The sequence below is a fragment of the Marmota monax genome, unplaced genomic scaffold (assembly GCF_021218885.2).
Source record: "Marmota monax isolate L192 unplaced genomic scaffold, Marmota_monax_Labrador192_F-V1.1 WCK01_AAM20220418_F8-fsc00253, whole genome shotgun sequence".
Classification (NCBI taxonomy): Eukaryota; Metazoa; Chordata; class Mammalia; order Rodentia; family Sciuridae; genus Marmota; species Marmota monax.
In genome coordinates, this window is record NW_026695237.1 from 2050119 (window position 1) to 2076593 (window position 26475).

The 26475-nt window shown below is 41.3% G+C and overlaps 1 protein-coding gene across 1 annotated transcript in view; it reads left to right on the top strand.

Moving 5' to 3' along the window:
* Window positions 1-14481: 14481 nt before the first annotated feature.
* The window catches only part of LOC124089461 (putative SEC14-like protein 6), a 31222-nt gene continuing 19228 nt past the window's right edge, over window positions 14482-26475 (top strand). The window contains 2 exon segments of the mRNA XM_046439499.1: window positions 14482-14535; window positions 16348-16423. Of these exon segments, the coding sequence (XP_046295455.1) occupies window positions 14482-14535; window positions 16348-16423 (130 nt within the window).

A 26475-nucleotide genomic window follows, 5' to 3' on the forward strand; every position in this document is an offset into this window, starting at 1 on the left:
CACACCTGAGCTGAAGTATCTACAGCCTCCCTTCTATGTACACCAAAAGTAAGAAAGGTTAATTCAAAGCCCCACACCTAATTAGTGCTAAAGGCAGAACTCAAACCAACATGGCTCGGCTCTTGACCCTTCTCTGGGTTTGTGATATCTGTCTCCTGGGTATGAGCTTTTTGGCCAAACAGCATGGGGGAGAGTTAGGGTGATTAATTGTCCCAGTATTTTGAGACTCTCCTGGTTTTAGCATTGAAAGTCCCACATCCCAGGAAACTCCTCAGTCCTAGAAAACAAGGTTTGACCTCACCAATTCCCTAGAGCCACCCTGCCTACACCTTCATAATCTTCCTGTAATGTTCTTTGCGACACATCCTTGGAGACTTTATCTAAATCATATGCAGGGAAATAAGCAAAAACAAAGAACTGACAAAAGCTAAGACTAGGGCTGGGTTGTGGCTTGGTGGTAGAGCACTTGCCTAGCATGTGTGAGGCACTGGGTTCGATTCTGAGAACCACATATAAATAAATGAATAAAATAAAGGCCCACCAACATCTTAAATTTCTTTTAAAAGCTAAGACTATTCCTACAAAAAGATGTTACTAATCCCAAATCTATGAGAGAATTTGCCCACAATTTTATTAGTCAAAGATGGATGTCACTTAGTATGTAGTATGATACTATCTTGGATTTAAAGAACCTCATAATTTTATCTTCTTAGACTCTGAAGGGCCTAGAAGTACTAATAATAACATTATTATATATTGCATTATTCTATTATTGTTGTTATTGGCATTTCAAGATCCTTTGGGATCCAAGGAGAACAAAGCTGGTAGAAAGCAGGTGCCAGAAATATAAATTACTATATTGGAAACATCTGCCTGATAGGTTCTAAGAGCATTGCAGTTGTTAACTCATGAATTTATTTATTTTTTCATAGAGAAGCAAATTATTCATTTTTAAAAAATAGAGCCAAAGGAAGGGCAAAGGAAAATTCATTTTTAAGGGCCCTTAAGGGTTCCAATTCTATTGAGGAACCTCCATACTGATTTCCATTGTGGTCTTGCTAATTTATAATCCCATCAACAGTATGAAAGTTTCCTTTTTCTCCATATCTTCTCTAGCATTTACGATTGCATAATTATATTCTTGATGGTTGCCATTCCAACTGGAGTGAGATTAATTCTCACTGTAGGTTCATTTGCATTTTCCTAACTGCTAAACATGTTGAACATGTTTTCATATATTTTTTGGCCATATGTATTTCTTCTTTTGAGAAATGTCTGCTTAGTTCATTTGTCTATTTAATAATAGTGTTATTAGGGGGGTTGGATGGTAAACTTTTTGAATTCTTCATATACTCTGGATATTAATCTTCTGTCAGAAGGGTAGCTAGCAAAGATTTCTCTCCCATTCTATAGGTTCTCTCTTCATGTTCATAATTGTTTCCTTTGCTGGGCAGAAGCCTTTTAATTTGGTGCTATCCCATTTATTAATTCTTGTATTATTTCCTGAACTTTAGAAGTCCTATTGAGGAAGTTGTTGCTAATTCCTAGGTCTTTGATCCATTTTGAGTTGACTTTTGTGTAGAGTGAGAGATAAGGATCTAATCTCATTTTTCTATATATATGTAGAAAACTAGTTTTTCCAGTACTATTAGTTTAAAGGCTATCTTTTCTCCAATATATGTTTTTGGCAGCTTTGTTAAGGATCAATCAGATGATTATCTGTGTGAGTTTCTGTCTGTCTCTTATTTCATTTCTCTGGTTTATGTGTCTGGTTTTATGCCATTACCATGCAGTTTTTGTTACTATAGCCCTGTAGCATAATTGGAAATCAGATATTGTGATGCCTCCAGAGTTGCTTTTTTTGACTTAGAATTGCTTCAGCTATTTTAAGTCTTTTATTCATTCAAATGAATTTTAGGATTTTTTTCCTAGTCCTATAAAGAATGTCATTGATATTTTCATGGAGATTACATTGAATCTATGTTTTGCGTTTGGTAATATGACCATTTTAATAGTATTAATTCTGCCTATCCATGAACATGGGAGGTCTTTCCATCTTCTAGTGTCTTCAGTTTCTTTCTCAGTGTTCTATAGTTTTCATTGCAGAAATTTCTCATCTCCTTGTTTAGATTTTCTTTCTTTTTTCTTTCCTTCTTTCCTTCTTCCTTTCTTTCCTTCCTTCCTTCCTTTCTTTCTTTCTTTCCTATTGTGAATGGAATTGTTTTCCTGATTTATTTCTCAGCACATTCATTATTGGTATATATGGAAGCTATTATTTTTGTATGTTGATTTTGTAACCTGCTACTTTGCTGAATTTATTAGCTCCAGCAGTCTTCTGGAGGTTTTGAATCTTCTTAATATAGGATCATATCACCTACAAACAGTGATAATTTGACTTCTTCTTTTCCTGTTTTTATTCCTTTTGTTTTTTCTCTTGCCTAATTGTTCTGGCTAGAAATTCTAGTACTATATCTAATAGGAGTGGTGAGAATGGACATTTTTGTTTTGTTCAAGAAACAAGTGGACATCTATGTCTTGTTTAAAGGAAATGCTTTCAGTTTTCCCCCATTCACCATGATGTCATCTTTGGGTTTATAAAATATAGCCTTTATGGTGTTGAGGTAGATTCCTCCTATTCCTAGTTTCTTCAATGTTTTTATCATAATTGGTGCTGAATTTTGTCAAAAGCTTTTTCTGAATCTATAACTATGTCAGTCTTGTCCCGATTTATATTTATGTGGGGAATTACATTTATTGATTTTCATATGTCAAACCATCCTTGCAATCTTGGAATGAAAACCACTTGATCATGATGTGTCTTAATATGTTTTGAATGCAATTTGCTAATATTTTTTATTTTTCCTTTTTAAAAATTGTTTACTGGTACATTATAATTATACAAAATAGAGGGATTCATTATGCCATGATTGTATATGCACACAACATAATTTTATCAATCTAATTTCCTAGTATCTTCCCTTTTCCTCTCCTCCTCTGATCCATTACTCTACTCTACTGATCTCCCTCTATTATTGTTATTTTAATTAGTACATTACAAATATATATATATATATATATATATATATATATATATATTTATATATTCAGGATTCACTGTGGTATATTAATACCTAGAGATAGCATAATTTGGTAGATTTGATTTGGTAATATTTTATTAAGAATTTTTGCATTTAAGTTAATCAGGGATAGTGGTCTATAATTTTCTTTGTTTGATGTGTCCTTACCTGGTTTTGATATTAATGTCATACTGGCTTCATAGAATAAATTTGGAAGTGTTTCACTCCCTTTTTAGTTCATGGAATAATTTAAGGAATGTTGGCATTATTCTTCTTTAAAGGTCTGGTGGAACTCAGCTGAGAATCCATGTGGCCCTGGGTGTTTTTTTTGTTTTGTTTTGTTTTTTTTTACTGGAAGGCTTTTTATTATTCCTTCTATTGGGTGTTATTGGTCTGTTCAGGTTTTCTGTGGCCTCTTGATTCAATTTTGACAAGTCATATGTGCCTAGAAGTACATCCATTTTTTCTAGAGTTTACAATTTATTGGAGTGTAAGTTTTCAAAATATTCTCTAACGATTCTCTGGATTTCTGTGATATCTATGGCGATTTCTCCTTTTTCACCTCTAATTTTTGTTAACTTGGGTCTTCTCTCTCTCTCTCTGGTTAGGGTTTACCAATCTTCTTTATATTTTCAAAGAACCAACTTTTTGTTTCATTGATTTTTTTGTATTGTTTCAATTCCCAATTTCATTGATTTTGGTTATGATATTAATTATTTTCCTTCTTCTACTGGTTTGGGGATTGGTTAGTTCTCATTTTTCAAGGGCCTTGAGATGCATCATTAGGATATTAATTTGGGATCTTTTGAATTTTTTTTTATGTAGGCACTGGTAGCTATAAATTTTTCTTTTAGAACCACCTTCCTTCATGGTGTCCCAGAGGTTCTGGTATTATATCATTATTCTTGCTTGATTCTAAGAATTTTTAAATTTCTCTCCTGATTTCCTCTATTGCCTATTTATCACTCAAAAGTACATTATTCAATCAAATTTATATCATTTCTGTAGTTTTTTAGTGTTGATTTCTAATTTAATTCCATATGAGAACCTAAGATTGCAAGGAATTGTATTTTTTTTTTTTGTATTTTCTAAAGGTTGCTTTGTGATCTAAAATATAGCCTATTTTAGAGAAGGTTCATTGAGCAGCTGAGAAGAAAGTGAATTTGGCTGTTGTTGGATAAAATATTTTACACATGTCTGTTAGGTACAGTTTATTTATAATATTTTTATGTCTGAAGAGTTTTTGCTAAGTTTATGTCTGAATGAACTATTAGTGCAAGAGGTGTGTTGAAATTACTCAGTATTGTACTGGAGTCTGAATTGAGTAGTGTCTGTTTTTGTAATTAAGTGCACCAATTCTTGGGGCATAAGTATTTGCTATCATTATGTTTTCTTTCCCTTTACCAATATGAAGTGACCTTCTTAGTCTCTTTTAATTAATTTTGGATTGAAGTCTGCTTTGTTGGATAAGAGAGTAGATACTCTCACTTGTTTGAGGGCTTCATTTGCATGGTATATTAATTTTCATCCTTTCACTTTCAGCCTGTGGCTGTCTTTACCTGTAAGATGAGTCTCTAGCAAACATATAGTTGGGTATTGGTTTTTAATACATCCTGCCACTGCCAATTGGAGAGTTGTAACCATTTACATTTAGGGTTATTATAGAGAAATGTTTATTAATTCCTGGATTTTTAAATAATATTTTTTAGGTGTTTTATTCTTTTTTTAAATATTTGTCCTTTCTTTTATGGTTGTAGATGGACAGAATACCTTTTTTTTATTCATTTATTTTTATGTGGTGCTGAGGATCAAACCCAGTGTTTCACACATACTAGGCAAGCACTCTACCACTGAGCTACAACCCCAGCCCCATTTCATTTTATTTCTAATGTTTGATTTGGTACTGTTTCTTATTTACTTGTCTACTCTCCCAAATGAGATCTGTCCATTTGAGAGCTCTGGAGTTTGTTTTTTGTTTCTTCTGTGCGTAGCATTTCTGTTAGCATCAGTGCCAGTTTAGTAGTCATGAATTCTTTTAGTTTCTACTTATCTTGGAAGGTTTTATCTCTTCATGAATTCTGAAGAATAGCTTTGCTAGAAATAGCAATCTTGGTTGACAGTTATTTTTTTCCAGGGATTAGAATACATCATTCAAAGCCCTCCTGGTCTTTAGAGTTTGTATTGAGAAATCAGAAGTAATTCTAAATGGTTTGCCTCTAAATGTGACCTGTCCTTTTTCCTTTGAAGCTTTAAAAATTCTATCCTTATTCTTTATGTTAGGCATTTTAATTATAAAGTGGGTGGAGAGGTTCTTTTTAAATATTGTCTGTTTTGGAGTTCTGAGTGCATCCATATCTGGATGTTCATCTCATTCCCAAGACTTAGAAATTTTTCTGTTATTATTTCCCTGAAGAGATTACCCATGCCATTAGCTTGCATCTCTCAACCCTCTTCAATTCAAATTATTCTTAAATTAGGTCTCTTAATGTTGTCCCAGAGTCCTTGTATATTCTGCTCATGGTTATTTATTTTCTTTTCTTTAATACTGTCTGAATGTTCAAGCTGGCCACTTTGTTTTCCAGCTCTGAGATTCTGTCATCTGCATGGTGTACTCTCTTAGGGAGACTTTCTACTGAACATTTTGATTTATTTTGCCTTTTACTTCCAAGATTTCTGTTTGGTTATTTTTCATTATCTCTATTTCCTTATTGACTTTATCACTCATATCCTATACTAACTTCCTTAATTCATTTAGTTATTTTTATGTGTTCTCTTGGAATTCATTGATCATTTTTATAATCATTCTTTTGAGTTCTTTATCTGGCATTTCATACACTTCGATATCTTTGGAGTCAGTTGTTGGTGAATTATGAACTTTAGGAGGTGCCGTGTTATCTTGTTTTTTTTTTATATTTTTTGTATGCCTATGTTTGGTTTTGTGCATCTGTTAGGATGGATTTCTGTTCTACTCTTATGTGTTGACCTTTTTAGGTTACAGCCTTCTCTTGACAAAGTGTTCTGGGATATCAGGTTGTTGTGAGATTTTCAGTATATTTACAAGTGAGTTTTATAATATAATTTCCCTGCTAGTTATTTGGTAATGATTAGTGTATTTTGAAATAGTGTATATCCTTATCTCAGAGCTTAAGGATCCCACTTTCCCTGTGAGTCTCACAAGAGTGGGGGCCTTCTTGTAGATCTGGAAACTGTGTTATATATAGCAGGGTATATGGGGTGTACCCTCTGTGATTGTTCATTTCACAACTCTATATATTCTAAAGGGTATGGATATTATCTAGATTGAGATCCCTTACAGGTGTGGTGTCCAATCTTTTTATTAATTCTGCTTTGCTGTTGGGGGTATGTCCATAAATGGGACTTAAAGTCCCCCTGCCCAGCCATTCCTACTTGGGGATTGGTCATTGGTTTGGGTTTACTGTCTAACCTATTCATTGTGTTAAAAAATCATTGAAGTTTGAGCATAGCTAGTTTGAGCATGGAGTAAGGTGCATTTTCTCTTGACCGGGTTTAGTTCAGTAGCAGAAGCTCTTCCCTGTGGACTTATACTTCCACTATTCCAGTAGATTCCCAGCACCTCCTAGAAAAGGGGGAAACAAATGACAGGAACATCAACAGTGAACAATACACAGCATTAAAATAAATACTGGGGGCCTACTATTACAACATGAATTACCAAAAAAAACAGGAATGATAGGGTCTGGGGTTGTGGCTCAGTGGTAGAGCACTTGCCTAGCATGTGTGAGGCACTGGGTTCTATTCTCAGTACTGCATATTGATAAGTCATTAAATAAAGGTCCATCAACATCTAAAAATACACACACACACACACACGCACACACAGGAATGGTGGGGTCAGCAGTTGCCAATACCAACAACAAGGAATAGCTATGAACTAGATCCGTAATAAACAGTAAGTATCAACTCTGCAATCCACAGTACTAATGACAACAACATGAAGAGTGGGAACGGGAATTATATAAACCAAATAGTTTTAAAATATGGTAAAAATGCTGTTCATAAAGAGAAAAGAAAATCTGATAGAAAAGTAAAAGAAAGTTTAGAATGTTCAAAATGTGAATAGAGAGAACTCAGAAGAGATGTAGCCAGTGATGGCTATAAAGAAGGAGGAGGAAAAAAATAAATAAAAGAATCAAAATAAATAAAGAGAGAACAATAACATTTGGCTGTTAGAGGGAGAAAAAAAGGAGAGAAAAAGAAACAAACAAAAACAAAACAAAACAAAAATAAACAAACAAAACTCCCTCACTCTCAAAAGACAAAGAAAAATAACAAACATTAAAAAATGATAAAAATGAAAAAAGAAACAAAAATGTACATGCATATATGTCAATGAACCAATCAGCATAGTAAGAACATCACCACCCCCCAAAAAAAGAGAGAAAGAAAGAAAAAAAAATAAAAATCTTAATTAAAAAATGAAAGAATTGTCTCCACTGAGGTAGTCAAAACTGTCAACAAAGGTGGATATTCACTGCCTATGCCAGACTTCCCTTCTTTTTTGGGGGGTGGGCAGGGTAAGCATGCTTTCGGGAGAGAAAGGGATGGGGCTTGTTAAACCCTTCCTCTTTTTGTGTTGCTCAACAAGCTGCCAACTGGACTGGCCTAGAATTGAAACTGGTTGAAATAGCTCTCAGCTTCCCTTGTCACCAGTACGAGGTAGAACAGAATGAGAAATATTTTCTAAGAGTTTTGTCAGGACAGATCAGATTGATGAACTCTCAGGATGGGGTTGCTGCAGAGTTCTAAATGGGAAGTTCCAATGGCTGAGGTTTAGCTCCAGTCAGGACTTTGGGACTTTACTGGGTGGTATCTGCTCTGGAAAGATTAGATCAACACACCCCTAGTGCTGGGCAAACACTGGTCTCTGCTTGAAGGCTAGATTTAGCCATCTCCTAAGAATTTTACTCATAGGTTGGGGGAGCCAACTCTCTACAGGTCTTGCACATTCCACTGCCTATGAAGGTAGCCTTCCCAAGCTCAGTCCCCAAGTATAATCCCTGTGTAATCACACCTGCCTGTTCAGTTTCTTGCCTCTCTTCAGCTATTCATGTGAGGCACCAGACTCAAAGGGAAAGTCAGTTGCACTCTCCTTCATATCTCTGACTTGAACCCTCCTGGGTACAGTCATCCTCTGTGTTTGTTTCAATCATGTTTTGCTAGGTACACCCTAGGCCACACAGTAGGTGATTGCTGGATAGGATGATAATATTTGCTATAATCTCTTGGGCTCATGGGGCAACAAGCTGCATCTGGCCTCCTCAAGATGGTTCCCTCTCAGCTATTTCCTTGTCAGTAGAGGAACACAGAGCACTTTTAAACACCAGCTTCCTCTGTAGCCTCTTGTTCAGCTAAGTTCAGACCCTTTTTTTTCTGTTGGGTTTTTCCATGCCAAATTTGTCCATCATGTTTCTCTCTTGTTGGTGTTGTTCCTCCCCCCTGTGGTGAACCAGCACCAATGCTGTCTTTGGCACTGGCTTGGTTCCAATGTACTCTTCTTGCCTCTTGTTCAGTGGACTCAGATTTCTGGGTCTCTAAAAATCTCTGGCTGTCCCATTGAATTCCCTCTTTTACCCATCTCACTGAGGAGGAGTATTCTGGCTGCTTGAATCCTAGAACATAAAGCAACTGGAAATGCAGCCTTTCTCAAATTCATCATCTTGAATCTCCCCTGTTAACTCATTTATTAATATAATTAATATTTTAAGAAGTAGTCAACAGGTACTGAACAACCACTCAGTGCCCAGTTCAGTTCCTTGTGGGAACATGGGGGATTCCCTTTTCTTCCTTAAGGAAGTGAATGAGAGACTGAGCAACCAGTCCAGAGTCACAGACCAGGCAGCCACAGAAGAGATAGGATGCAAATATAGGCTGGTCTGAGGCTAGGACTTGAGGCCTGCAAATCCTTGGCATCATTCTAGTTGTCCTCCACATCCTCCAGACCAGTGTCCCTCCCACAGTTGAAAAAGTACTGGTCTCCTAAGGGGCTTAAACTGCTTGTTGCCTGCTGAAGCCAGACTGCTGTTGCTGTACCTGGGTGGCAGAGGGAGCCATGGTGTCGAATTTGGTCTTGACCAGCGCTGACATTCCTGGCTGGGCCTGGGCACTGGTGGTGACCAGACTTCTACTGACCGGATATGTGAAATCCAGAGTAGGTGTCATGGCTGTCTCCTCTGAGAACGTCAATGAAACCACCTACTTGTCCCTTTCTGTTATGAGTTGAACTGTATCTGCCCCCCTCAACCAAATATGTTCAATTCCTAGCTTCTGGTACCCTCTGATTGTGACTTTATTTGAAAATAGGGTCTTTGTAGATGCATTCAAGTTAAGATACTGTTATTCAGTGGGCCCTCATCCAATATGTCTGCTGTCCACATGTGCCCACATGTGAAGACAAAGATACACTAGGAAAATGCCATGTGAACAGTGGAAATTGGAGTCTTGTAGCAGAATGCCGAGTAATGTTAAGGACCCATGGTCATCACCAGAAGCTAGAAAGAGGCAAGGAAAGATTCTGTGCAAAGACTCAGAGAGATCATGGCCAATACCTTGATCTCAGACCTGTATTCTCTAGAGCTGTGAAAGAATAAATTTCTTTTGTTTTAAGCCGACCAGTTTGTGGTATTTTGTTACAACGGACTCAAAAAATTAATATTCCCACCATGCTCTGTTGCTGCTCATACCAGGTATCTGCGCTTCATCTAGATCTCTGCCTTACTTTCCTCCCCTAGGCGCCCTTACCAACCATCCTCAATCTGCAGTCCACAGCCATCCTCTGTTGCATGGTCCCCACTACCCTGGGCTGAAGCCATGCTACTTGCACCTCTGTGGTTTCACAAATGTTGTTCCCTTTTACCTTTGCAAGCTTTTTCCATTTTCTTTTCTCATATTGGAATAAATGATACTAGGTAATTTATAAAGGAAAAAGTTATTTAGTTCATGATTCTGGAGGCCAACAGGCCAAAATTGGGCAGCTGCATCTGGTGAGGACCACATGCTGCATCATAACACGGAAAAGAGAAGTCAGTGGGCACAAGAAGAGGAGGCAAAACATCAGGGACAGCCTCTTTACAATAACCCACACCTACAAGAACTGACCTAGTCGCCTAAGAGCATCATTTATCCATTCACAAGGGCAGTGTCCTTACAACCTAATCATACCTAAAAGGTCTCACCTCTTCTCAGCACTATTACACTGGGGACCAAATTTCAACATGAGCTTTGGATGGAGGGGAAGCCATGTTCAAACCATAGCACAGACCTAACATTGTTCTGTTTTCAAAATAAATGCCGACATCCAGTCCCTAGGTTCATCTTGGGCCTCTGGGCTCCCACATCTGCCTGGACTTCCTCATCTTGGCTCAGCTTACCCATGATGCAACTGTTGATTTACATATCTGCAAGCCTTTGGGGGTGGGATCCTTCAGGAAAGGGACCAGGTCATATTGATACAATTGGCCTCCAGTGCCCAGGCCAGTACCTAGCACATGGTAGGTTTTTAATAAATGTTGAAAGAAAGAAGGAAGGAAGAGAGGGAAGAATGGAGGAAGGAAAAAAGGAAACAGGAAGGAAGGAAAGAGGAAGGGAAAAGGGAAAGGGTGGAGAGAAAGGAAATAGACAAGGAGGGGAAAAGGGAGGTATTTCCACCCTGAGGGCCTTTCAGAACATCTTCATAACTGACCAGTGTCTCACATTCCTGGGAAATGTAACACGTTGGCTAGTGCAGGAATGAGTTCACTGGTTGAAAACCCATGGTCGCTGGGATGGGACACATGTCAGGCAGTTTTGATAGACATGGATAAGAGGCAGGGAGCTTGGGTGATGCCTGCTCTGGGGAATAGACAGGACACAGGTAGGTCAGGAACCACCTGGGGCATCAGATCTGTGTTTCCTCTGGTTAAGGAAACCAAAAACAGAGTGGTAGTCCTTCCCAGCTCCCCTTGCCAACCCATCTTCGTAAGCTCTATTGACCACTTACTGTGTACAATGCATCACAGTGGTTCCTGGGGTGGGCATATGTAGACTCTCAAGGAACCCAATGGGCAACTGGTGACCTGATTACAATAGCTGGACAGATGGAAAATGACAGTGGGTTGTGGGATTTCATTTCCCAGCAAATAAGACAAATGGGAAAGATGTTGCATTTGAAAAAGGCCTTGAGGCAGGCAGCATTTGGGATGCAGGCTGTTGCAAGGAAGGGCCTTCCAGGAGACAGAATAACATGGGAAGGGAAAGGAAGGGAAGGGGAGGAGAGGAGAGGGGAGGGAAAAGTGAAAAGGCTTCCAGAGAGAAGAGCAGGAGAAATCATCTCAGGAAGGATTCAAAAGGACCTTTAAGTCCAGGCTAAGGAATTTTCTGTTTCTTTTGAAGGTAGCAAGGAGCCATGGCAGGCTTTGGAGAAGAGGAGAGATGTACTCAGAAGCCAGCTTCAAGAATTTAGGCCATCATTCCATTGTTATGGTGGAGCTGATAGGTATGCTCAGTTCAAATGGTGTGGTTGGACCCAGCGTCAGTGGTCCAAAAGGAGTACTGGATTTTTAAAATTATTTATTTACTTGCTGTACATGCTTAAAAATGCTGAGAGTAATGTTGAACTTAAGGATTTAGATGTAAATTCTTTGGTCATAGAACAGATACAGGTGTAAGCAAAGCACCCAAGATGTGCTGCTGTACTTAAGAAGCCCATGGTCAGATTAATCCCCTGCCACAGTAAGATGTCCTTACTAAAAAATTAAATTAAATTAAATTAAACCAAATTGCTGTAAACCAAAAGAAGTTCACAGAAGAAATATATATCCCAGAAGAAATGTAAGAAACAAAAACTTGAAGCATAAGAACTAATTCTGCATTAAATGAATGTACATAAAAGAAAAGGAAAAAAAAAAAGGTGGGTTAGAGGTGCTGGGGGCAGGGACACAAAGGTAAAAGATCAGAACTCGGGCCAGGGCAGGAGCAGGAGAAAGTCCCTGAATTTGTCCCTTATGGTTAAAGCACAAGCCTGTGGGTGTGTTGGATGCTAGGTAGGCCCTGTCCTGCAAGGGAGGCGGATTCTCCTCTGTATGTTTGCTTTGCCTGATGCCAAGCACATGGGATATAGTGTCCTAAGTAAGTGCCAGGTTCAGACAATCCTGTTGTCATTCAAGTGCTGTAGGTCCTCAGGCCTGCTGCTTCCTCTTCTAGGCTCTGTTAGATAGGGAGAAATAGGCTGGAGCTCATAAAGACCATGAAGTCTTTGACCTTGAACTTGACATGGAGCCCACCAAATGATCCCTGCCCTGCCTGTATGTCTGCATCCTCCCAACTGTGCTGTTTCCCAGATGCAGCATTTACTTTTCTCTGCCCAAGGCCCTTCTCCAGCCTTCAGAGTCCAGCAGGCCCAAAGTGACATCCCTGGGGGCAACTCTGAACCCAGGACTGTCCAAAGTCGCTGCACGAATACCCCAGCTCCTTCAGCTCCCTCCCACCTCAAGTGGGAAAGTTCTGAGGGGCATGTTCCACAGTGTCTCCTGGAATCCCCCACTGGGAATGAGTTCTTGACTCTCTTACTAACCCTCCCTGTACAGCCAGCTCACTCCCCTACTTCTGTTTCCCAGATAACCCTGCCCTGGACCCTTTGTCTCAGGTTCTGCCTCTTGGCTACCCAGACTAAGACAAGTACCTACTGTATGCCAGGCCCTGGAAACACAGCATGATCTCATGGGTGGTGGGGACAGTTGTAGAGTCATGAGTGAGCTATGCCATTCACATAGACCAGACACACTTATGTCTTTTCACATCTTTTTGAACTGTCAGAATTTATAGAATAACAAATTCACAAGCCACTTCAATTTGGCCAGCTTTAATTCACTGAAAATACTCATGGTTCATTTGGTGCCATGCCTGCGGCAATCACAAGCTCTTTGTTTCCATTCCAATCTTTATTACTAATATCTACAGGATGTAAGTCACACATCACACTTTACACAATTATATGTAAGTTACAAAAGGCTAAGAAAGGGGCCTGAGGGTTTCAAGAGGCCACACTGAAAACAAAGGCAGAGAGCAGATACAAATGGAAAAGAACCACCACAGGTGGTCAGATAAGTTTAGGAACCAGAGAACCTGTTCAGGGTACCAATCTATTCAGGATGGAAGAGCTGTTCAGGAAAGATCCACATGGTAGTTGCTATAGAGTCCGGAGTTCATTGCTTTGTCAACCTCCTGGCAGAATTCACTGGATGGTCTGTTGAGATGACAGGTCAGTGTGTGCCACCTTACCACTCTCTTAAGTGTCTCCCCTTTTATGTGTTCCAGGTGAGGGGATTACATCTGGTGTGTCTGATAAGCTTACAGACATGGTTTGGGTTTCATATGCCCATATATCCATCTGCTTCTAATTTAATTCAGTAAGTTCACAAGTCATCATTTTATCAGCACAATTAATTTATCAGCTTGTGCCTTATGATTATCCTGTGCAGTTTGAGGTTATTCTTTTCAATAAGCTCTAAATGCCCAACATCTAGTGGTTACCCATTTGTCTAGACAAGTCGCCAAGTCATTCTGTCTTAGCACTTGTACTCAAAATGGAGGAGCTCAGGGTGAACTACTGCTTTATAAAATGAAATAACTTAGAGCTAGGCACTGCTGTTCTATACAGCATGGAGTAATTGCAAGCAAGGCATAACCTGTTCTGTTCTCTGCCTATAAATGAGTCCTCCCCACCCACTCCCTCACCCCTTATCCTTTACCCTGGTTCCCAGGTCTGGTGTGGCTCAATTCACAGTTATACACACATATGCTGGGCCTGGAAATTCTCTTTCTCAACCTTGAAGCCACATGCCCCAAGAGCAGTTGCTCTGGACACAGATGATAAATGGAGCCTGGGATATGATCACAAGTGATTTCCATTTTGTCTGTGGTGAGAAGTGGTCTTCCTTGGCTCAAGGAGGCATCTGATGGGACCATAGGAGTAGAAGGTAAGGAACTGAGAGGCAGGGTGGAGGACAGCCTCCATGTGGGTGCCAGCCTCCATGTGGGTGCCAGCCTCCATGTGGGTGCCAACAGTAGTGTCAGTTTCAACATGACCACATCAATGCTGTGAGGCAAGCAACACTTACACTGTCACCATTTTACAAATGAGGTTTTGAATCCGAGCCAGTCTGAGTTCAAGGGCCAGTGTCTCAGGCATCCAGCAAAGAATGAGCCCTGCCAGTCACATCAAGGTAAGAACTATAGGTCCAATAAGAAGGGGCAGGTCTTCTGGACAGAGATAATTGTGAGTGGAGCTGCCAGCTGGGCAAAAGGCAGGCAGTCTGGATGGAACCACAGAGGATGGCCTGAACCCAGGAGCACTGAGCTGGATCCCACCCCTGATACCATAAGCAGCATGAGTAGACAAGTGGGTGACCTGAGCCCATCCCAGGAGAAGTCACTGGCTCAGGTGAGGGGGCAGAGGGAGTGGGAGAGAGTTCTACACCAGCTTCGGTTTTTTCTTCTGCCCCACAAGGGAAAGGACCCAAGGCCCTTGAAGTTCCTCAGGGCTCTGGGTCTCTTTCCAACCCTTAGGATCTTGGTGGCCAGAAGCTACACCAGCCCTAGCCAGTAGAGATATACTGTGAACCCAGTATAGTTAAATTATTACCACTTCAACAAGTAGTCAGTGTAAGATTCATTGTGAATTTTTGTTTTTGTTTTTACTAAGTTTTTGAAATCTTGTATTTTATACTCATAGACCTCAACTCAGACTAGCCATGTTTTAAGCATATATGGCTATTATAGTGGACAACACAGGTGAGGGCTGCAGGCCCTATGAGGAGAGGCTGGCATGGCACGTTACATCCTCAGCTACAACCCAAGAGGAAGCATGAACAAAGTACATTTTCCTCTCTATCCTGGGGAGAGTCCCTCAGAGGTTCTCAAGGTCTTTTCTTACATGGCTGTAGGGATCACACACTTCCATGGGCACAGGAGGCCCCAATTCTGCCCTCAAAATTTCAACATTGAGAAAGTGATATTTTGCCCTAGCCAGGAATGAATCCTCTTACAAGACCACTGAAATCAGTGGAGCATGCCTATAATCCCAGTGGCTCGGGAGGCTGAGGCAGGAGAATCACAAGTTCAAAGCCAGCCTCAGCAATTTAGTGAGACCCTAAGTAACTCAGCAAGACCCTGTCTCTAAATATAATATAAAAAAGGTCTGAGGATGTGATCAGTGGTTAAGCACCCCTGGGTTCAATCCCCTGTACCAAAAATAAAACAACAACCAAAACAAAACAAAACAAAAAACTCATTGGGGTCAAGAATAGATCAAAGAAATGCTCATTTTGGTTAAGCATTTAAGCCTCAGTTTCCTCACTTAGGGAATAGATACAATAGCAGTTCATGTCAGGATTAGTTTATCTCAGAGCTAAACACTCCTTCATGATACTGAAGACAAAAGTTATCAGCTCATTTCAGGTGGGAGACCTGGAGGAGGTTCAGTTTCTCTTTGAAGGCCAAAGAGATAGATACTCAGAAATAGAGAAAGTGACTCAGGCAAGGCCACACTGGGGAAGCTGGCTCTGTCCAGTGCTCTTTCACCTTCCAGATTCATCAGTGTTAAAGGCTGACTTTAGCCATAGTACAGCCAGCAGCATCCATCCAAGAGCAGCACCTCAGCCCTCAGATCCTGTCTGGTGGATGCAGGGCCAGCTGAACTGCCCTGAGCAACTCCTGGGGACCGACTGAGAAGGACTCTCTCCCAGGATGTGCCAAGTCATTCCTTACTTGGGCCTAGATGATGGGCTCTAATCCAAATTCATCCTTAGCCTGCTGGCTCTGCCACTCACTGGCCAGGTCACACTGGGCAAACTGCTCAATCTCTATAGTTAATACTTCTTGCAGCTACTGTGCCACCTGATCTGGCCTGGGAGCTCCTTGATGATAAAGATCAGGTCCCTGAAACAGGCTGTTCCCTATCCTCACATCCCTGAAGGAAAAGTCAGGCTCATGGATCCTTTCCACCTTTAATCCACATGTAATCCTCTCTGAGGGTTTGAGCAGCTAGTTGATTATTATCCCATTTTCCATAGAGAGAAAAAGAATTGCCACAGCTTATCCCAGGTCCTGGCTCTCCCAGCCTTGGTGTGTCATCTTCACTCAGGGGCCAGCAAACCCAACAGGCCTGAGGGTGGCTCGCCAGCCCCCTGAAGGCATCGGGGGCACCGTGGAAACTCTTTGATCCCAGTCTTCTTCCCGATCTGTCTGACCAAAGTTTCAGGTCAATGTCCAGGATGTGCTATCTGCCTTGCCCAATGCTGATGACTCCTTCCTCCTGCACTGGCTCCGAGGTGAGGATAGAGGATGCAGTGGGATGAGAGTCAGGGGCATGTGAAAGGTATCTGTTGCTGGGTAACAAATTACAGTCATCTTTCTGTTTCCACAAGATTGGTTCCAGGACCTCCTGAAGATATCAAAACCCATGGGTGTTCAAGTCCTTCACATAAAATGGCATAGTATTTGCATATAGCCTACTCACCTCTTCCTATATACTTTACATCATTTGTAGATGACTTATGTTACCTAATAAAAATGCAAATGCTATGTGAATGTTTTATTATACTGAGTTATTTAGGGAATAATGACAAGAAAAAAGTTTGTACATCCTCCATGTAGACACAATTTATGTTTTTTCTTCTGTAGCTATTTATTGAATGGATGTAGATAGAACCCAAGGCTAGAGTGAGCTGCTGTACTCCAAAACAGAGCTGTTTTAAACATCTAGGAACATTTATTATCTCCCAGTTTCTGTGGCCAGGATTTATGGGGAGGCTTAGCTGGGAGGTTCTGGTATAGTCTATCATGAGGTTGCAGACAAAATGTTGCTCAAGGCTGCTGTCAAGTGAGGGTTTGATGGGGCTGGATGATCTGCTTCCAAGATGTCTTACATGTCTGGCTAGTCAGTGCTGGCTGTTGGCAGGAGGCCTCAGTTCCTCCTCACAGGAGCCTTTCCAGAAGACAGCTTGAATATCTGTAGAACAGAGCTGCTGGCTTTCCCACAGTGAATGATTCGAGAGAATGAGGAAAAAATGTCTTTGTGATCCCAATGATAACACCATTATGATCATACTCCATAATTTCTGCAGTATCCTATTGGTTATGCAGCTCAGCACTGCTCAGTGTGGGAGGGATCTAAACAGACATGAATACCAGGAGGTGAGGACTACTAACAGCCATCTTGGAGGTGGCTCCCTCAAGGAATAGTATTATTTAACTGCCATATTCATAGCACTAATTCTGTACTAGGAACTGGATAAAGCAATTTTAATTTATTTTTTCCTCCTTTATTTCCTCTTTCTTCTTCTTCCACAGCAGCCCAATGAGGTAGAGATTATTATTAGCCTCATTTTTTTTTGATTGGAGGAAACAGAAGTTCAGAGCAATTAAGCTATTTGACGAATTTCACCATGCTTGCAAGTGGCAAATCCACGTCAGTCTGATTTTAGAGGCTGTCATGTTCACAGCCCAGTTGTGCCAGGAAAGGGTGATAGATTGGTGAGATACCAAAGAAAATACCCAGAGATGGTATGAGGCATAAGGCTTTACTGAGAAATACTTATGAGGAAGGTCCAGGGGTTGTAGTCTGAACACATAACACCTCCATCCCTCAAGGTGTTTTGCCAAGCAGTGCCTCCTCTCCCTCATTGCATTTTGTCCAGTGGTGGCCTGCTGGATGAGTGACATGTTTCCTTTCCACAGTGCCCTCAGTTTCACACCAGTCTCTGCTGAGAGGACAATTTTATAAGTTAGGCAACAGAGACAGTTTGTTTATATGATCAGTATCCCAAGGACCAACTGTTCTGGTGTACATGTAAAAATGACTTTTCTACAGATAACATTAGCTTGCCCTTTCCCCCAGTGTATATGGGAGAAAGACAGTATCCTTCAAGATAATATGTATCTGGATATTCTGGTCCAAGCTTACTCTCATTGTTCTCTTAACTTGGCTAAGTTTTGGAGATCAGAAAGGGGACATTCAGGGATATAGGATATGGGTGTTTTTTTTTTTTTTTACTATTACTCTTTTCTTTAAAGGTAATACAGATGCCAATCACTTAATATCTTCTCAGAGAATGAGTTTGGGGAAGAATTTGCATTTGAGATAAATGTTGGAATCCCAGAATCCAAACGCACAGACAGGAGATCCTTTTATTCTGTGGCTCTGAGAATGTAGCTGTAACTCCCACACAGACTCCTTCTTGATAGAAAGTAAGGTCAGAATTGTTTTCAGGGTCTGTGAGGAAATCATTCTAAACCATGTTAATTATCATGCCTACTCCAACTATTGCAGATTACATAGGGATTCAAATCACTGAATGACAGAGAAAACCTAGTAGGTGATGAATTGTCTTCATAAAATCAGTGAGGGCAACTTGCCTCTGAGCCTGGTGTATTGTTTTATAAGTCATGATACTTTAACCAACAGGATTCCCAGCTCAAGGTCTTCACGAAGGCAGTTTTCTTTACCTAGAATTCCTTTCAAACTTGTGTTTGTCCCTTTCCTCTTACTTGAATGAAATACCAGAGACCAAGTAGCTGATAAAGAAGTGAGGCTTATTTATCTCACAGTTTGAAATTGAAAGTCCCAAATCAGGTGGCCCTATCAATTTGATCTCTGGTGAGGAACCTCTTGAATGAGTCATGTCACAGTGGGTGGCACTATGGTGGGAATATATGCAAAGGGAGAGATCACATAAGAGACAGGAAGCCAGAGCAAGATTCAGAGAGGATCTTGTTCTTTTACAACATCCCTTTCACAAGAACTAATTGGAGTCCCATGAGAACTTAAATCCTTTCCAAGGATGATACCCCCAATAATTTCCCAGTAGGCTCTACCTCTAGAAGTTTCTACCACCTCTTAACATCATTATATAGGAGACCCAATCTTCCAACACATGAACCCTTGGGAGACAAACCACATCTAAACCACAGAAAAATGGGCTACCAAATCAGAAAAGAATCCCAACTGGAGTCCCAAAGACTGGGTCTAATCACACCTGTGTCTTTTACTAACTGCATAGGACTTGAGACAGATGGCCTCCTTTTATTGGGTCTCAGTTTTCTCATCTCTTTACAAGAAAATAGAGTCTATCTCCTACTCAGCTTTCAGGGTTGTCTTGAGGCCCAAATGAAGTCAAAATGGGAACCAGCCTAAGGTACAAGGGACCAAGTGAAACCACTTGGTTCTCACCAGCCAAGGACACTTAATAGAAATGCTGTTGAATCAGGTTGGAAGTGGAATGAGCCAAGAAGGATAAGTTGACTCTAAGAGAAAGAGAGCTGGGAACTGGCCCAGACAGCTGTTTTCCCAATAAACAGATGAGGAAACTGAGTTCCAATGGAAGGAGGCCACCTGCTCCAGGTCCTATACAGGTCTTCATGACTCTAATCAGGATTCTTTTCTGATTTGATGGAAGTTTTGCTATGGTTTGTCCCCCAAGAGTCCATGTGTTGAAAACCTTCTCAGCCTGCAGAACCTGCTGGGACCTAACTCTCATTTGTTTATAACATCCCCAGATAGTTTTCTGATTATAAAACCAGGACATATTTATCAGGGAAAATCTGGAAGGTCTGGCAAAAGGGGCTATCCAAATCACTCATAATCCCGCCATGGTCATGAGGTAAATTTACATGTAACATTTTTTTTAAAGTACCATCAAATTAATACACTCTATATTGTTTTGTTCGATGATGATGATGATGATAATGATGATGATGATGATGATTTTGCATTTCTGGGGCTTCAAACCAGGAGTGTGAGCTACCACTTAGTTACATCCCAAGCTTTTTTGTTGGGGGGGTTACCAGGTATTGAACCTAGGGACACTTAACCACTGAGCCACATACCCAGCCCTTTTTATTTTTTATTTTTTTAAATATTTATTTTTTTGTTGTGGTTAGACACAATACCCTTATTTATTTATTTATTTTTATGTGATGCTGAGGATCGAACCCAGGGCCTCACATGTTCTAGGTGAGTGCTCTACCGCTAAGCCACAACCCCAGCCCCCCAGCCCTTTTTATATTTTATTTTGAGACAGCATCTCACAAAGTTGCTTAGGTCCTTGCTAAGTTGCTGAGGCTGGCTTTGAACTCAAGATCCTCCTGCCTCAGCCTCCCAAGCCACTGGGATTACAGGCATCTGCCACCATGCCTGGCATCCCAAGCCCTTTTTATTTTTATTTTTTGTATTTTTGGTTCCAGGGTTTGAATTCAGGGGCACTTAACCACTGAGCCACATCCCAGCCCTTTTTTGTGTTTTATTTAGAGATGGGGTCTCTCTGAGTCACTTAGTGCCTGCTAAATTTCTGAGGCTGGCTTCAAACTCACTATCTTTGTGTCTCAGCCTTCTGAGCCACTGGGCTTACACATGTGTGCCACCATGCCTAACTTATTTTTTATTTAGAGACAGGGTCTCATTAAGTTGTCCAGGCTCGTCTCAAACTTGCGATCCTCCTGCCTCAGCCTCCTGAGTCATTGGGATTACAAGTGTGCATCACCACACCAGGCTGTTCACCTATTATTTTGAGAACATTACCCCAAGTCACTGAAATTTTTCTTCTTCCTCAGTGTTGTTGTATGACTGCAGAATGTTCTGAAAAGTGACTCTATATGGTTGATTTAAAAGACCCCCACTTGGCAGCCCTTGATTCTCAGCAAGACAAAGTTGGCCTCATCTGCTCCATGGACCAGTTGAATTACATATTTAAATATTGAAGAGTGACTAGTTGCTACAGTCTTGATTCAGAATGTCCCCCAAAGACCCATGTGTTAAAGGGTTAGACCTCAGCTTGGTGCTACTGGCAGGTAGTGGAACCCTTAAGAGGTGGGGCCTTGTGGGAGGTCCTCTGGTCCTTGGGCACATGGCCCACTCCTTTTCTCTTTTGCTTCCTGGTCATGAGGAGAGCAGTTTTGCTTCTCTATCTGCTTCTGCCTGATGTGCTGCCCTCCTACCAAAGGCCTAAAAACAATAGGTCTGCCTTATCACGGAGGGTAACCTCCAAGACTGTGAGCCAAAATAAACGTTTTCTCTTTATAAGTTGATTATCTCAGGGACTTGTTAAAGTAATAGAAAGCTGAGTCACACTGACAGTGAAAAGCACTATTATTATTTTTTTTTAAATTTAAATTACAGTAGAACTTTCTGAACATAGTCACATCATAAAAATCTATATATTAATTCATCTTATCGTTTCTAATAGTCATATAGTATTTTACAGTATAGAGGGACCCTCCATTTATTTAACCAGTTCCCTAGAGCTGGACATTCAGGTTGTTTCCATTTTTTTTTGTCGCAGTCTGGCTGGGCACAATCAGGAGCCACTTGTCAAAAGAAACTAACTTTATTTTTAGAACCACACACGCCAAACAAAACAGCCTCTCAGGAAAAACCCTCAGAGCCTCAACTGCCACCACCGGCTTTCCACAAGCCTCTCTCTCCCCCACAAGCTTCTCTCCACCTCCCACAATCCTCCTGCTCTTGAGGCCGATTGGCTGGGTCACGTGGGCGGAGCCAAAAAAGTCCCCCAATGAGCAGCTCCGTGGTCTGAAAGGGCAGGGAAACAGCCCAATGAGCATCACCGCAGAGGAGCCAATCAGCTAGATGTTGCTGGGGCCGAGGAGCCAATCAGCTAGATGTTGCTGGGGCCGCTGTGAGCCAATCATCAGCCAGCAGCTGGAAGTTTGCTGGCAGCTGGAAGTTTGCTGGGGCCCCTTTGGCTGTGGCTCTCAACATCTCCCCCTCTCTGTTTAAACAACAAGCATGTGGCTTAGGGACCGTGCCTGTTAGGCAGTCCAATTCAACATATGGTCCTTACCCGTCGTCATCGGATGAACTGACCTCTAGGCGTCAGCCTCCTGTCTTAGGTTGGTACCACTGCAATTGGATCATACCCGTCACTGACTACCGGTCCAGCATACAGCCATACTTGTGGATAGGCCTTTGCACCTGTGGGGGGGTGACGTTCTTTGCCTCACTTCTGTTGGCCCCCAAATTTTAGACCATCACTAGTAGAAGAGGATGCAAAATGCCATGACATTAAGCCAATTGAGGGCTCCTTTGAAAAATTGTACCACCGGTGACACCATCAGCAAAAATACTCCAGCACTACCACAATTCGCTGTACCAACAGATAGTTCACAATGCATACAGGTGAGCTCACAATGTGTCCAGGCAAGTTCTGCAAGCAGTTCAGTGATGGCTATTGTAGAAGCTGTAGATTGGTTTTATCTTTGACTTCACCAGCACTGGGATGAAGATAGGAATTCTGGCAATAATGGCTAAAGAAAAAATTATGTAACATTACAGAAGGCACTAAAAGAAAACAATTTTTTGAGAGCCACAGCCAAAGGGGCCCCAGCAAACTTCCAGCTGCCAGCAAACTTCCAGCTGCTGGCTGATGATTGGCTCACAGCGGCCCCAGCAACATCTAGCTGATTGGCTCCTCGGCCCCAGCAACATCTAGCTGATTGGCTCCTCTGCGGTGATGCTCATTGGGCTGTTTCCCTGCCCTTTCAGACCACGGAGCTGCTCATTGGGGGACTTTTTTGGCTCCGCCCACGTGACCCAGCCAATCGGCCTCAAGAGCAGGAGGATTGTGGGAGGTGGAGAGAAGCTTGTGGGGGAGAGAGAGGCTTGTGGAAAGCCGGTGGTGGCAGTTGAGGCTCTGAGGGTTTTTCCTGAGAGGCTGTTTTGTTTGGCGTGTGTGGTTCTAAAAATAAAGTTAGTTTCTTTTGACAAGTGGCTCCTGATTGTGCCCAGCCAGACTGCGGCATTTGGTGGCTCGCACGGGGAGCGACTGAGGGTAAGTGAAACTGCTCGCCCCTGAGGGCAGGGCGAGAGGATGGGTAGCCATTTTAAGATTCCTCTTTTATTTTGCTTCACTTTTGTTTTAAGTTGCCTGTCCCTGGAGATGAGTGAGACGGAAGAAAAACCGCTCACATCTGAGGAAAAACTATTTACGTCTGAGGAACAGATAGGGAGAAAGGACGGATGCACATGTCAGGAGGATAGAAAGGCTATAATGACTTTTTGTTGTTCCCTTTTTATTTCATTCTGTCTCGGTTTTGTTTGGCGTCATCTTGTTGGGTTGTATTATAGTAGAAATACGGGATCAGAAATTAGTAAAAAACAAACTGAAAGAGTGTTAAGTAAATTGTTAGAGGAAGGAGGCATCTCAGTAAAATCAAGAACAATCAGGGCATACGTTGATACAATACAAAAATGTAGCCCATGGCTTTTTAAGGAGGAGTTGTTAAATATATCACAATGGAACCATCATGGTGAAGATTTAAAAAGAATAGAAAAGAAAAGCCCAGGGACTCTGCCAGATGGCACATTGCCATTGTGGACGTTCATATCTTGTTTGCTTAGTCCAAAGCCTTCAGTTCAGACAATGGTAGAGGAAGGAGAAGACATAATGATTCAAGTAAAAGAGAAGGTCTCTCAAGTTAGTCAGACAGAGGAAAAGATTCAAGTAAAAGAGAAGGCCTCTCAAGCTAGTCAGACAGAGAAAGAAAGTGTAAAACAGAAAAAGCCATCAGGGGAAAAGTTACAACAGGAGACTGCTACTAACACCTTTCTATCACCAGAGGGTGTAAGTGTCCAACCAACAGCACCACCTCTACAGGAGACTGCTACTAACACCTTTCTATCACCAGAGGGCGTAAGTGTCCAACCAACAGCGCCACCTCCATATGCTGGGAGGCCCCCAACCCCCGCAGTTGATAGTTGGGATCCTGAGACAAGATCTCAAATATTAACATGCCCTGTATTTGAGGCAGGAGGGCAGCGATTTTACCAAGTTTTAAATTTCAAAACAGTGAAGCAGCTAAAAGAGGCTGTAACAACCTATGGTCCTCAAGCACCCTTCACTGTAAGCATGGTAGAATCCATTAACAACTTGAACATGACGCCAGCAGATTGGGCTAATATGTGTAAAGCTGTGCTAAATGGAGGACAATACCTGTTATGGAAGGTTGCCAATGAGGAATTTTGCAAGGAGACGGCTAGGCGAAATGCAGCAGCTGGTTATCCTCAGAGAAATCTAGATATGTTGTTAGGAAAGGGACCTTATGAGGATCAGCAGCAACAAATTGCATATGATCCTGGCGTATACGCACAAATTGCTGCAGATGCAATTAAGGCATGGAAGACTTTACAAGGACATGGAGGTTTACAAGGTCAATTATCTAAGGTAATACAAGGAGCTAATGAACCTTATGCTGAATTTGTAGATAGGCTTATTCAAACAGCTACCAGAGTTTTTGGGAATACAGAACAAGCAATGCCATTACTAAAACACCTGGCTTATGAGCAAGCGAATCGTTGGTGCAGAGATATCATTAGACCATGGAAACATGAAGATTTAAACACATATATTAAATTATGTAGAGACATTAATGAACAAGAGCAAGTCGTGGCAGCTGCAGTAAAACAGGCTTTAGATGCCAGAGACATTAATGAACAAGGGCAAATTGTGGCAGCTGCAGTAAAACAGGCTTTAGATGCCAGGCCAAGAACATGCTACAATTGTGAACAAACAGGACATTTTAAAAGGAATTGCCCCATTGGAGGAGGGTTTAACAAAACTAGGTATCAAAGGAGTAGAATACCAGGTATTTGCCCACGATGCCGTAGAGGGAGACATTGGGCTAATGAATGCCATTCTCAAACCACCATAGAGGGTACTCCGTTATCAAAAAACGAACAAGGACCAGGTGTTTATCCACGATATCGTGGAGAAAGGCATCGGGCTCCATTGCCAAAAAATGGACAGGGGGGCCCAATGCTCCGGGGCCCAAAACCACAAATATACGGAGCACTGGAGGAACCCAGCAACCCCATCAGGGTAGTGCCCAGGACACATTGTCCATCAGATCCCTCATCAGACAAACCAGAGGGAGCGCAGGGTTGGACATCTGCGCCTCCGCCAGAGCAGTACTAACTCCAGAGATGGGAGTTCAAATCATTCCCACAGGGGTGAAAGGACCTCTTCCCAAAGGAACAGTAGGCTTATTATTGGGACGCAGCTCTTCTACTCTAAAAGGACTTATGATAAGTCCTGGGGTAATTGATCCTGATTATGAAGGTGAAATAAAAATTATAGCCAGTTCTCCAAAGGGTATATCAGTAATTTCACCAGGAGATAGAATAGCACAGTTACTAATAATACCCAGCCTACATGATAAATTTTCCAGTCGTACTGTAGAAAGAGGTTCCAAGGGATTAGACTCCACAGGTGTAGATTGGGCTATGCTTTCTTTAAATTTAGATTCTCGCCCCATGCTAAAACTAAATATTCAAGGACATGAATTTAATGGGCTACTGGATATAGGTGCAGACCTTAGCATCATCTCTTGTCAAGAATGGCCCAAACATTGGCCATTACAACAAGCCACTCAAACACTTTGAGGCCTAGGAGTGGCGACTAATCCCCATAGAAGTGCAATGGTATTAGATTGGAAGGATCCTGAAGGATGTGAAGGAACTATACAGCCATATGTATTGGATCATCTTCCCGTAAATTTATGGGGACGAGATGTCCTAGATCAATTAGGTTTGACATTAACAAATAACATCAACCAAAATGCACCCACTATTATGACTAGACAAGGTTTTAGGAAAGGAAAAAGATTAGAAAAACAAGAACAAGCTATAGCAGCACCAATACAAATAGATCAAGGAACAGAAAGACATGGGTTGGATTTTCAGAAAGGGCCACTGAGACAATAAAAATTACTTGGAAATCAGAAAGACCAGTATGGGTTCCTCAGTGGCCCCTGACTAAAGAAAAGATACAAGCAGCCCATGACCTGGTCAAACAACAATTAGCGGAAGGACATATACAACCTTCTGTATCTCCCCATAATACTCCCATTTTTGTCATCAAAAAGAAATCTGGTAAATGGAGATTATTGCAAGATTTAAGAGCCATTAATAATGAGATGGTTATTATGGGACCTGCTCAATCAGGGATTCCTCAGTTGTCTGCTTTGCCAAAAACCTGGTATGTTTTAGCTATAGATATTAAAGATTGTTTTTTTTCAATTCCAATTCATCCTGAGGATAGTCCACGTTTTGCATTTACTATCCCTGCACTGAATCATGAAGGTCCTGATCAGAGATATGAATGGAAAGTACTCCCTCAAGGGATGGCTAACAGCCCAACTATGTGTCAAATTTATGTTAACAAAGTAATCCAGCCACTTAGAAATCAAAATCCTGAACTACAAATATTTCACTATATGGATGATGTATTATTAGCACACAAAGATAAAAACACATTGCTAGAATGTTATGCCACACTTACAAACTTATTAAAAAATTGTAATCTAGAGATAG